This window comes from Myotis myotis, unplaced genomic scaffold (genome assembly GCF_014108235.1).
Source record: "Myotis myotis isolate mMyoMyo1 unplaced genomic scaffold, mMyoMyo1.p scaffold_m19_p_15, whole genome shotgun sequence".
Taxonomy (NCBI): domain Eukaryota; kingdom Metazoa; phylum Chordata; class Mammalia; order Chiroptera; family Vespertilionidae; genus Myotis; species Myotis myotis.
Genome location: NW_023416319.1, coordinates 21974445 through 21987834, shown reverse-complemented (window position 1 = coordinate 21987834; position 13390 = coordinate 21974445). Strand labels below are relative to the sequence as shown.

The 13390-nt window shown below is 39.3% G+C and overlaps 1 protein-coding gene across 2 annotated transcripts in view; it reads left to right on the top strand.

Annotated features, from left to right (window-relative positions):
• Positions 1–13390, top strand: part of TBC1D12 (TBC1 domain family member 12) — a 72348-nt gene that overhangs the window by 37316 nt on the left and 21642 nt on the right. For both annotated transcript variants that reach the window (XM_036336547.1, XM_036336548.1), the window contains exons 3-6: positions 4653–4768; positions 9754–9836; positions 11759–11876; positions 13000–13106. In XM_036336547.1, coding sequence (XP_036192440.1) covers positions 4653–4768; positions 9754–9836; positions 11759–11876; positions 13000–13106 — 424 coding nt within the window. The remainder of the gene's footprint in view (positions 1–4652; positions 4769–9753; positions 9837–11758; positions 11877–12999; positions 13107–13390) is intronic.

Genomic DNA, 13390 nt, shown 5'->3' with positions numbered 1-13390 from the left:
TATTTCTTTATTGATTTCAGAGAGGAGCGGAGAGGGAGAGAGAGATAGAAACATCAATGATGAGAGAGAGTCATTGATTGGCTGCCTCCTGCATGCCCCCCACTGGGGGCAAGCCCGCAACCCGGGGATGTGCCCTTGGCCAGAATCAAACCTGGGACCCTTCAGTCCACAGGATAACACTCTATCCACTGAGCCAAACTGGCTGGGCAGGTTTTTGTTTTATATAATAAACACCCTTAACTAATAATTGGAATATCACCTTGTGAACAATTTTGAAAGTACAATACCGAATATTTTACTATCTATATATATAGAAGCCTAAGCAACCCTTCGACTATTCAACCAGTCTCTATGACACGCATTGACCACCAGGGGGCAGACAGTCTACGCAGACTGCCACTACGCAGACAGCCACTCAGCTGACCGACAGGCACCAGATGCCAGGCGCACAGCTGGCGAGCTCAGCTGCGGCTGCACGAGCCTCTCCTGTAGACACTCCCCCTGCGCACCCCTTCCCCATCTGATAGGGACCAGGACTGGCATCGGTACTGACTGGGCGCAAGCCCGCAGCCACTTCTGTCATGGGCGTGTCAGTATCGCCCTAGGACAGGCGCGCGGAGACCACAGCAGAGCAGCAGTGAGCCTACTGAGAAACAGTGGTGGCAGGCACAGCGGGGCCAGGGTGAGTGGGAGCGGTGCAGCACCTGGCCCAGGCTCAGGCTCCTGCCCGGCCTCCTGCCGCTTCACTCACTACTACATCCTTCAAGGGATGTTGGACTGCGGGTTTCAGCCCAATCCTCGCAGGCCAGGCTGGGGGACCCCACCGGTGCACAAATGCATGCACCAGGCCTCTAGTTTCTAATATAATTTGCAATTTTAATCATATTAGAATAGCATCTTTATTCAGCAAATATTTGAGTCATTCAGGATATATAAATCTATACTATTTTCAGATAATGGATTGATACCATGTTTATTAAGCTTTTTAAAATATTAACCTCTAGAAACTTACAGCACTTTAATACTTAAGGGTCTGTAATGGGAAATCCTAGAATACAACTTTTTTCTCATGTGAAAAATATTTGAGTGACAATTCTATATAAAGCTTATTTGTAAGGTAGATAAATGATATATAGATACCTCATTTTGTATTGCCTTTTATGTGTGTACTTTTTCAGTTAATTTTTTTTTAATCCTTACCTGAGGATATTTTTTCCATCAATTTTTATTATTTTTAAAAAATATATTTTTATTGATTTCTGAGAGGAAGGGAGGAGAGGAGAGAGAGAGAGAGATAGAAACATCAAAGATGAGAGAGAATCATTAATTGATTAGCTGGGAGAGACACATGGATTGTTGATTCCCACATGCACCCTGACCAGGGCTGGGATTGAAGCTGCAACCCAGGTACATGCCCTTGACCGGAATCAAACCCAGGACCCTTTGGTGCTTGGGCTGGCACTCTAACCACTGAGAAAACGGGCCAGTGCTTTTTCAGTTAATATTTCTTGAAAGACTACTTTCATTAAAACTAGGCTTTGTCCAAACTTTCAGTGACTCTCCATTTTGTTCATTGTAAATTCCAGATATTTTTGCCAATGAAAAGGCCCCATAATTTCAAACTTTATTTTTCATCCTTTTTCATATTCAGTGAGATTAATATGTTTCACGGATCTAGGCCTTTGCTTGCTCCCCCTGGTTTGTTCCAATCCTTTTTGCCTATGTAATTAATACCCATCTTTCTTGCCTCCAGTTCTGAATCAACTTCTTCAATAAAATCTTTCATCAATTATCCACCATGACTATACGTGATCTCACAGTCTCTCAATGTTTCTACCTTTTTCGTAAAATATAGTAAAGAAAGGTGTAAATTAGAAACATTGAAGTTTGAAATTATGAAACTTTATTAAACTCAGAATAGAAAGGTAATACAAAAAAAGTTAAAACAAATGCACCTGTGGCCATCACTGCCCCCCTGGATCGCTGCAGCGCCCACCAGGGGGCGGTAGCGCCCACTTTGGGAATCACTGCTCTAGAGCTACACTGCCTGCCATTTATGTCCTTTGGCAAATGATCTTTTATGCCTCAGTTTTTTCTACTCTGAGTTAGGTGCCTCATAGGGTTGTTTCAAGGATTAAATATTTTAAATGTTTAAAACAGTGCGTAAAGTATACATGGTAAGTGTCAGGAAATACTAGCTACTGACATTGATTTCGAAATTTTATTTTGCTGTTTATGCACTGGAATTTATTTTCATGGAAAATGCTTTATTGGATGATACTGTATTCTACCAGTGAATCAAGGTCACATTGTAGGAAAGCAGTGCCATTTAAATAACAAATCTCATTTATATTTTTCATATCATATATGATTTTTAATAAGAAAACATTACCAGAAAAGGGGATTTGTTAACATAACACTCGAGTCTATAATGAAGAAAATAAGTGTTTCATCTATAATATATCCTAGTTATTAGAAAGAAAATTGGTGAAAGAGAAAAAGAAACGAGTGACCCCATCGATGGCTTTTGACTCTGAAAGGCTGTTCAGTTCCTTGGCATGGGAGTTAAAAATGAGCGTACACAGTCCTATTTAATTTGAGAAAGAAGTTTCTAAAAATTCATTGCAGTTATGCAAACAAAGTAACTCTCAGATTAACAAAGATGTGGATAGAAGGGGAGATGCAGATATAAAATTATAAACAGCAGCAGGAACCATAAAGTAGTTTACAGAAACTACTGAAGTTTACAGAAAATGTGTAAGAAAAAAAATTATTTTTTAAGTAATATCTCAAATAAAATTAAGCTTTAACGGCATCAAATTTTTAAGAGGGATGGAAGCATCAGTTCACATTTTGCTAATGTCTGATTTAGTATTGATAAATAATCTTTGAGTTGGAAAAGCATATCTATAATAATAAAAGCTTTATATACTAATTAAACTGGACGTCCTTCCCTATGTCCTTCCGGACGAAGCCAGGGCTGCAGCCAGGGGATCGAGGAAGCCGCTGCGGCTGCGAAGGCCTAGAATTCTCTTGCAAGAATTTTGTGCATTGGGCCTCTAGTAATAATATAAAAAGAATCATAGGCATAATAAGAAAGCACAGCCATAAATGAAACCATGGATTACTCTAAAGTATATTGAATTTTTTTCATTTAAATTAATGTCTTCTCTAGTTGCCAGTGGGCTTGCAAATTTACTCCTGAAATCAATGAGTAAATCTTAGAATCATGAAAAATGTACATATGTATTAACTGGTGATGAGAAAGCAGTAGCTTGATTTTTAAATTTTTTTAAAAAATATTTATTAAATTGATTGGGGTAACATTGGTCAACATGAACAAATTAAATAAGGTCATAAACTTTTTTTAGAAAGGGAAAATGTGGGTTCTGGAAATTAAAAGCCATAATGGTTCCCTATTTACCCATGACCCCCAGTAGATGCCTGAAACCATGGATAGTACAGAACCCTGTATATATATTATGTTTTTTCTATACAGACATACCTATGATCAAGTTTAATTTATAAATAAGGTACAGTAAGAGATTAACAACAGTAACTAATGATAAAATAGAACCATTATAACAACCTACTATAATAAAAATTATGTGAGTGTAGTCTCTCTCTCTGTCTCAAAATACTTTATTATATTATACTTACCCTTCTTGTGAAGATATAAGATGATACAATAACCTACCTGATAAGGTGAAGTGAGGTGAATGATGTATGCATTGTGCCATAGCCTTAGGCTACTATTGACTTTCTGACAATGGTCAGAAGGTGAACACTGTGAACACAAGCCCTGCCTTATTTATGATAACCTAGAAGACTACTGAAAGACTGCTATCTGATAACCCACAGGACTACTAGACTAAAAGGGATGATTCCTGTCCCACCAGGATGGCTTGAGATTTCATCATACTACTCAAGACTGGATGCAATTTAAAACTTATAAATTGTTTGTTTCTGGAATTTTCCATTTAATATTTTTGGTCTGCGATTGACCTCGGGTAACTGAAACCACAGAAAATGAAACCGCAGATAATGGGGTACTATGATAGTAACAGTTTGTAACTTTTAGTGAGGTCTTTAACAGTCTTTGGACATATTATTGGATAAGATATAATGGTGACTTCTTTAAATTTCGAGTAAGTAGGTAGATTTATAAAAGCAAGATCCAAAGTAGGTTGGAATTCAAAACCAGCATTTGATTAGAGGTTCAGTGTCACCCTTGAAAGAGATCTTCAAAGCACTTTAATGTTGGTTATTTTGTGTCACCATTTCCATCATTGATTTGTGTGAAGGTTTTGAAAGTAGGTTTATCTGCTTGTAGATTATTCAGAGTTGGACTTGGACAGCTGGTACCTTAGAAGGCAATCAAGAACATCTTCCTAAAACCTTGCCTCATTAATCTAGTGCATTTCTATCTTCCTCTCTCCTACCATACTTTGATATGTAATAGAAATTCACAATTTAGTTTGCTTTAGGGAAAAAAGTGACTTTTCTTTCTTTTGTCTGCCTAATATTTTTACCAGATTAATGTATGAATCGTATGTGTCCCTTTTATAGCATAATATCCTTAATGATACAAATTTAAGATATTAAGAAAATTAGGAAAGTCTCTGAATAAAATATGTTTTTATCTACTCTAGGAATATGAAGCACGAACAGGGAGGGCCTGTAAACCTCCACCTCAGTCTTCAAGACGTAAGAATTTTGAATTTGAGCCACTTTCTACCACTGCCCTCATTCTTGAGGATCGACCATCGTAAGTAGTCTAGTGCTCATCAGGCACACAGTTTATATTTTAAACTTTAATTTTGCTTACTATTTTACACAAAATATATCAAGAAATTAGAGAAATTGATTTTTAAAAATTTTTAAATCCCAGAAACATATCCTAAAACTAATAAGAAGGACTATATTGTTGATGTTCAAGCTTACGCATACTTTCTAGAAGTCTCTATGAGCCCATGTCTGAGACATAAATTCTGGCTTTTTATATTTGTTTCCATTTTGACCATTCTCTCTCTTACCTTAATATGATAAGGCAATTGTTTTTTCTTTCTTGACATTTAATATGTACTTAAAGTATATTTGTCCTTGCCTTTTGAACAATTTTTGAAATTGGAACTTGAAATGTTAACTACTGACTGTCAACCAGTTGGTTTACTGTTACTAAGAATACATTTTTAATACCCTAAAAAAATCTTAAATTCTTCTCTTCCCATTTCTGCCACAAAGTTGCTGTTCTTCAAAATATTGTCTCTGATTTCTTACCAAACAAAGCACACTTCCCTAAAGCAAGATCTCTTGGTTCTTAACTCCTTTTCCCTTCTTGGGCTCTCAGAATCTATTCTTTTTCTTTTAGGCTTCTCTTTCCTTCCAGTGTAATAATTTCTAACCTTTTTTATCATTTCCCTGCTCTGTAGCTTTTTCTATCCATTATCCTAAAGAGCATAATAAAAGGATCTGGAACCAAACAGTCAGAGGTTGAATATTTTTTAGACATTGTGAGAGAAGAAGTACATTATTTTTCAATTCTTGTTGCATTTATTTATGCCAAAGAATTGTGATCCCAGTGCTCCCCCCCCCCCTTTTTTTTTTGTAAGGATTTGGTGAATACATTCATATTATTGTTCCTTTGGTTTTATTTGTCTTGATGAGGCGAATGAATCAGGCCAATTCAAAGAGTGTTTAGATAAGCGAGAAAAGATCTTTTGACTCCTGACTGACAGCTGAGTAGGTAGATAACCAAGCTCCCAGAAGAGCTTTCTTAAACTTGTTAAAATTCATCCAAAATAGATTAAACTTTTTACCAGGAATGTTAATTTCTTCCCTGAAGGAGTTTATAAAAATACTATGCAAAAAGTTCTGTGCTAGATAGTCTTTGGGAAAAATTTTTATTTACACCATCCTCTATTTTACAAGTCTCACCTTCGTGCCTTTGCTCACGTTATTGCCTTCTATTGGAATACAGTTAACCTTATTTTTACTGCTCACATACCTAAGCCTTTAGAGATTAGGCTTTATCTTTTCTATCAAGTCAAGTCTTTGTTGACATCTTCCCTCTTACTCCTTTACTAGAGGCCCGGCGCACGAAATTCATGCGCGGGTATAGTCCCTAGGCCTGGCCTGTGTTTAGGGCCATCTTCCCCAGCTGCTGGCAGCTGGCCCCACCCCCTGCCACCACCCACCCCTGGTTCCCCGTTTGCCATTGGGCGATCGGAGCCTGCCGGCCAGCAGGGAGGGACCAAGAGGTGGCCAGTGTGCCTCACAGTGACTGGTCGAGTGGTCGTTCTAGTTGTTCTGCCATTCAGTCAATTTGCGTATTACTTTCTTATATATATTTAGATGTGCTCCAATCCTTCCACTTCCGGGGAAAGGGACAAAGGAGGGTTGCTGAAAGTGATAAGGGAGGCAGCAGGGTGAACTTTTTCGGGGGGAAGGGAGAGTTTCCTCCTGGTGAGGGGCTTCAAAGGACAGCAGCCTACTTCTGCTACCCTCTGTCTCCAGAGATACAATTTCTGATTGGCATCTGGTAGGACAGAGCAGTTGCAGGTATAGGACTGGGAGTGCCTTTCTGCATGCAGTTCCCTGGAGAGTCTCTTCCAGCCAAGGAAAGCTTTGTTCTAACCATTTCTCCCAGAGCCAGGGCTGCTGGGTGGTCTGGGGCAGGAGGGCAAAATGGAGGTAGGGCAGGGCAGGAAGAAGTACAGGGTAGAAGACTAGGGGGTGAGGGAGGGAGAGGGTAAAATCTGTGTGTGGAGGGGGGAGGGCTGGTGCAGAAGGAGAGTTGGGGTCAGCACAGGAAGGTTTGGAGGTACTGGGGGAGTAGGAGGGACCAGCAGATGCCAGAACAGGGTAAAGGTTCTACGGAATCAGGTGGGGGTCCGTGAGGGTGAGTCCCTTCCCCAGACCCTGCCATCCCAGGTGGCTAGTGGGAGGGGTTCATAGAAGGCACTGAGCCCCCTACACTTTGTGTCTGAGGCTCCAGAACATGTGGCGAACACGCCCCACCCCTGCCTAAGGGCTGCCATTTGGAATGCATTTGCAGACACATGGATTGTTGTTAAGTTAATGCTTTTTAATTCACTCTGTTTCCCACTTGTCATTTTTTATTAAAAAGGCGATTTTGCTGGTGTGTGTTCCTTTGCGGGGGTGACAGGGGTATTCTCCATGGGCAGAGATCCAATGAGAGACAGAGACAAAAGGCCCAGTGAGACATGCCCTGATGGGGGCCCCCCAATTAGGGAGGGGAGGCTCTGCTGGGGACAGAGCTGTCAGGGGCGAGGGGCCATGGTTCCACCGTTTCGGTCGCTGGGCTTTTATTATATAGAATGGTCTGAAGCAGAAGTCTTAACCATTATTCATCCTTGCTACAACATACCTGAAGAATCTTACTAACTTGAGAAGAGAGGAAGAGGTACAATATATAATTTGGAAATTTGTCACATACCTTTCCTCTAACCTGTTGAAAATAATTTTAAAAACTGACTCCAAAAACCAGACATTATTAATATACATTTGGATATGTGATAATACTTAAATGTATTTTTTTGCATATTTTTTCACTGACTGTGAAGCCATTAATTTTATAAACCAACTAGAGGCCCAGTGCACAAAAGTGTGCATTCGGGGGGGGGCTGGGCGGGGGGATCCCTCAGCCCGGCCTGTGCCCTCTCGCAGTCTGGGACCCCTCAGAGGATTACCACCTGCTGGCTTAGGCCCGCTCCCTGGGGGGATTTGGCCTAAGATGGCAATCAGACATCCCTCTGGCAGCCCTCAGGGGATGTTCACTTGCCAGTGCAGAGCAGGCCTAAACTGCAGTCAGACATCCTTAGCGCTGCTGAGGAGGCAGGAGAGGCTCCCACCACTACCGCTGTACTGGCAGCTGTCAGCCTGGCTTGTGGCTGAGCAGAGCTCCTCCCATGTGAGAGCACCCTGACCACCAGAGGGCAGCTCCTGCATTGAGAATCTGCCCCCTGGTGGTCAGTGTGTGTCATAGTGACCAGTCATTCCCAGTCTTTCTGCTGTTAGGGTCAGTTTGCATATTACCCTTTTACTATATAGGATAGAGGCCTGGTGCATGGGTGGGTGCCGGCTGGTTTGCCCTGAAGGGTGTCCCGGATCAGGGTGGGGGTCCTGCTTGGGTGCCTGGCCAGCCTGGATGAGGGGATGATGGCTGTTTGCAACTGGTCACACCCCCTTCAGGGTGGGTGTCCCCACTGGGGTGCCTGGCCAGCCTGGATGAGGGGATGATGGCTGTTTGCAGCTGGTCACACCCCCTTCAGGGTGGGGGTCCCTACTGGGGTGCCTGGCCAGTATGGGTGAGGGGCTGAGGGCCGTTTTCAGACTGGCGGGTGACTGAAGCTCCCAACCTCTCCTTTTTTTCTTTTTCTTTTTTATTCTGGGATTTATTTACCTTCTATGGTTGTCGCTGGAGCTGAGAGCCGGCTTTAGCTCTGAGGCTCGGCTCCAGCTCTGAGACCTCGGCTGCTGAAAGCAGGTATCTGGGTTTGTTTGGGTTCTATAATTGTAACACTGTTGCAACTCCAGCTCTGAGGCCCGGCTGGCTGAAAGCAGGTTTCTGGGGATTGTTTAGCTTCTATAATTGCAACATTGTTTCTTAGAGTGCAGCTCAGAGGCCGGCAGCAGCAGGCAGGGAACCTTGGCTTCCTCCATCACTGGAGCAAGCAAGCCTCCTGTTCGCTTCAGCTGCCTGGCTGCCGGCCGCCATCTTGGTTGGCAGTTAATTTGCATATCTCGCTGATTAGCCAATGGGAAGGGTAGCGAAGTTATGGTTAATTACCATGTTTCTCTATTCTTAGATAGGATACATAGCATATGCAAGTGATTAACTGATTATCAAATTATTCATAACATTATCTTGAAACTCTAAAAGTGCAAAGCAGTTTGTTATAAAAGTATACTGGCACTTACCATGTGATCCAGGAATTCTACTCTTAGGTATATATGCTTAGAGAAATGACGGCAGATACCCACACAAGACTTGATATGAATATTTATAGTACCTTTATTCATAGTGTTCCCAAACTGGAAACAGTCTAAATGTTCATCCAAATGGATAAATGGAACACTGATCACCAATTAAAAGGAATATGTTCATAATACACAGAACAGCATGGGTGAATTTTTAAAATATGCTGAGCAAAAGAAGCCAGACAAAAAAGAACCTATGTGAAACTCTTTAAAAGGCAACCAACTAAGGTACAGTGATAGAAATCACAGATGTGATTGGCCAAGGTAGGAGTTGGGTAAGTATTGAGTGCAGAGGGTTATAGGAAACTTAATGAAGTGATGGGAATGTTCTGTATCTTGATTGGCGTATTAGTTGCAAAGGTATGTAAAATTGTCAAAACTCTTCAGACTGTACTCTTAAAATATGTTTGTTCATTTTATCACATGTAAATTCTACCTCCAAAAAGTTTACTTTAAAAAACCCTGTAGTAAGTGGGTTTAATAAGACCTAGAAATATTGGCTGAAATTTGACATTCAAAAATAATGAATAAACACATACATATGACATATAAATATATGTAACATATATAACAAATATTGGCAACTCGGATTCTGGTTCTTTTCTAAAATGCAAAGTTCTTTTCAACCTGTTACTTTCTTAATGTATGAAATGAGATGAGGTTAAAAATTCTTGGTATCTGTAAAAAAAGAAGTTAATACATTTAAAAGTTAGTCTTTTGAAAAGTGACTTAAAAAAATTTTCCCCCCAGAAATCTTCCTGCCAAATCTGTGGAAGAAGCTTTACGTCACCGACAAGAATATGATGAGATGGTGGCTGAGGCTAAAAAACGAGGTATAACTTTAACTCTAGTTGGTAAATTTAATTTACTGAATTTCAACAGGAAGGTAGATGGTGAAATTGATGAAGTCTGTCTTTATGATGATGGTGATTTCTTATTTTTATAACTACATCTGTTCTTAAAGAGAAATAAAATGTCATACTAAGATCATAGTTCTTCTGTAAGGACTTTTACAAAACTAATAGGAAGAGAAAGGCAGCAGACTATATGAGAGATCTTGTCATTACAGTCATGAACCCTGGACTGCTACTAACTTATAAATGAAGATATTTATTCATGAAATTCACTTGTACAGTTTTTAGGCTTTTGATATATAATTTAATAATTTTAATGCTTTAAAATAACTTCCTATATGACTGTGAGAATGTGATTTGAAATTAAAATATGCTTTTGTGACTTCATGGAGTCTCTCTAGAGTCCCAGTTGTGTCATTTGGACAGTCACATAAATGTATACTCTCATGTGCATAAATTCACACATTTATTCATTCTCTCTTCCAACCAAAAAGTATAGTGTAAGGATAATTTAACTATTTATTTACTAAGTACTGTTCAGGATATATTGTTAGAAAATATTACACAGCTATGTTTGTGTAAACACACATACATACACACTTTTTGGCCTATGCTTTTTTTAAAATATATTTTTATTGATTTCAGAGAAGAAGGAAGAGGGAGAGGGAGATAGAAACATCAATGATGAAAGAGAACCATTGATCGGCTGCCTCCTGCATGCCCCCTACTGAGAATCAAGCTTGCAACTCAGGCATGTGCCTTGACCTGGAATCGAACCATGACCTCCTGGTTCATAGGTTGACGCTCAACCACTGAGCCAAGCCGGCTGGGCCACAGTAGTTTATTTATTTATTTTTTTAATATATTTTTATTGATTTTTTTACAGAGAGGAAGGGAGAGGGATAGAGAGTTAGAAACATCGATGAGAGAGAAACATCGATCAGCTGCCTCCTGCACACCACCCCCTACTGGGGATGTGCCTGCATCCAAGGTACATGCCCTTGACTGGAATCAAACCTGGGACCCTTCAGTCTGCAGGCCGACACTCTATCCACTGAGCCAAACCAGTTAGGGCTAGTTTATTGTTTACATAGTTAACTCATGCCAAATTTTAGTTTATTGATTATGTATACAGTGGGGCCTTGACTTACGAGTTTAATTCATTCCGTGACGGAGCTCGTAACTCAAATTACTCGTATGTCAAATCAAAAAGTGAACGAGTGAGACACGTGATGCTGGGCTGATGTTGTGGCGTTCACTGTGACGTTCGTCGCGCCAACTAGCGGTGGGGTATCTGAAGCTGGCTCGTAACCCGAATTTTAGCTCGCAACTCGTTAGTCGGGACACTCGTAAGTCAAGGCCCCACTGTAAATAGAATACAGTTTTTCGAGATATGAGCTCTCGGCCGATTTTTTGCTTTGAGTTGCAAACTAAAATTTGGGTTATGAGCCAGCTTCAGATACCCCATCGCTAGTTGGCGCAGCGAACGTCACAGTGGACACCGCAACATCAGCCCAGCATCACGTGTCTCACTGGTTCACTTTTTGATTTGACATTCGAGTAATTTGAGTTACGAGCTCTGTCATGAAACGAATTAAACTCGTAAGTCAAGGCCCCACTGTATGTGATACTGTAATCTATTTAAATGATTTTTTTGGCCTTTGTTTCATTTTGTAGAATAGGAGATGTTATTTTAAAATTATATTAATTAAATTCTTTTATTTCTCTTTTTTATCACCTTCCCTCACCCACCCTTTTTCCTTTCTCTCTTCTTTTTTTCTTCCTTCCTTTTATTAAAATATTCTTTTTGAGAATGCCTCTTTTGTAAGCTTAGGTAGAAGGAGAAGGGAGTTTTGATCTAGCTCTTTTGTATTGAAATAATTTTTACTTGTTTAAAACAGAAATTAAAGAAGCACATAAAAGGAAAAAAATAATGAAAGAACGATTCAAACAAGAAGAAAATATTGCAAATGCAATGGTAATTTGGATCAATGAAATATTGCCCAATTGGGAAGTAATGTAAGTAAACAGACATTTCCTGAATTCCAGTCTTTCTCCAAAGATCTCATGTTTCCAGTTCTCTATTTTTTTTATTACTTCCACCATGTAGCTTATGCTTTGGCTAAATTATGCTGTTAATCAATGTCTGAAAATTTCATGCTTATTTCTGTGTCTTTGCTTTTATAAAACCGTCAGTTTCTGATACCTACTTTCTTTACTGATCACTCTCTGCCTGTCAGAATCTTACCTATCCTTTGAGTCCCATTTGAAATGCTAGTTGATTCATGAAGCTTTTTTTCCCTTAGTTACCATATTTTCTTAATTCTAACATATCATTTATTGCAAGGTACAGTATTGATGTCATAGCAGATTTTTGGAAAGAAAATACTAAAGCATGTACATTCGTTATAAGATGCATTTATTAACTATAAAGGTGATTTTTAATGTGCTTCTCAAGAGAATGTGAGATATATGTATATCATAAAATATGTGATGTTTTCCATCTGTAACGTCCCGTTATATTTCTAGACTAATGTACTTCTTGCTTTACTTTGTCTTTCATTTTTTTATAATATATTTGTGCATGCCTTATCTTCCCTCTAGACTAAAGGGTAGGAGATGTCTTCTACAATGTTTAATATAAGATATGCATGGGGAATTTGTTGAATATGCATGGAGAATTTGTTGAATATTGGACATGTGACATATTATATTAGGCTCTTTACATAAGTAATCACATTTGATTCTTACAACCTTTATTCCCACTTAACTTATAGGGAAGCTCCAGGTCAGACAGGTTAAGTGATTTGCCCAAGGTAATACAATTAATGAATAGTTAAATCAGATTTGAACTCAGGTCTATCTGACTCTAAAGCACACACTCTTTAAGCAGACTGTACTGCCTCTCAAAAGATGAGAGCCTTACCCGTAATAAATACTTTGTAATTTGGTTACTGAATTGACAACAAATTTTTATGTTCCTTTTATTCTGTTTTTCATAATTATACTTCTCTGATTCTTTCATTTTATCAGTATAAATGGCAGCTATAGAAGGAGTTACCTTTAAATTACTGTTATCTCTCTTTAGGATACTATGTTTTAAAAAGTAACTTTCTCCTTTTTTCTTCCCCTTTAATTCTAGGCGTAGTACAAGAAGAGTTCGAGAATTGTGGTGGCAGGGATTGCCCCCTAGTGTTCGTGGGAAAGTTTGGAGTCTAGCTGTAGGAAATGAACTAAATATCACTCCTGGTTTGTATTCTATATTCAGTTACTCCCACACATACAAATAGCCATCTCCAGAGTTACAAAGCAGATTAGTAGAGTAGCAATTTAAAAGGGCATTACCAAGTATAATGTGGTTTTAGGATCATGCTTCATTCCCCATCCCTCTAAAACCTGGTAAGACTTAATAAGTTTACTATATTTCATACTATCAAAAATAAGATATGTGGGTTTTCCTTTAATTTACAACCATAAATAATATTCTTGACACCCAAATATCTTAACTTCAGGTAACTACAAAAACTTCTGAG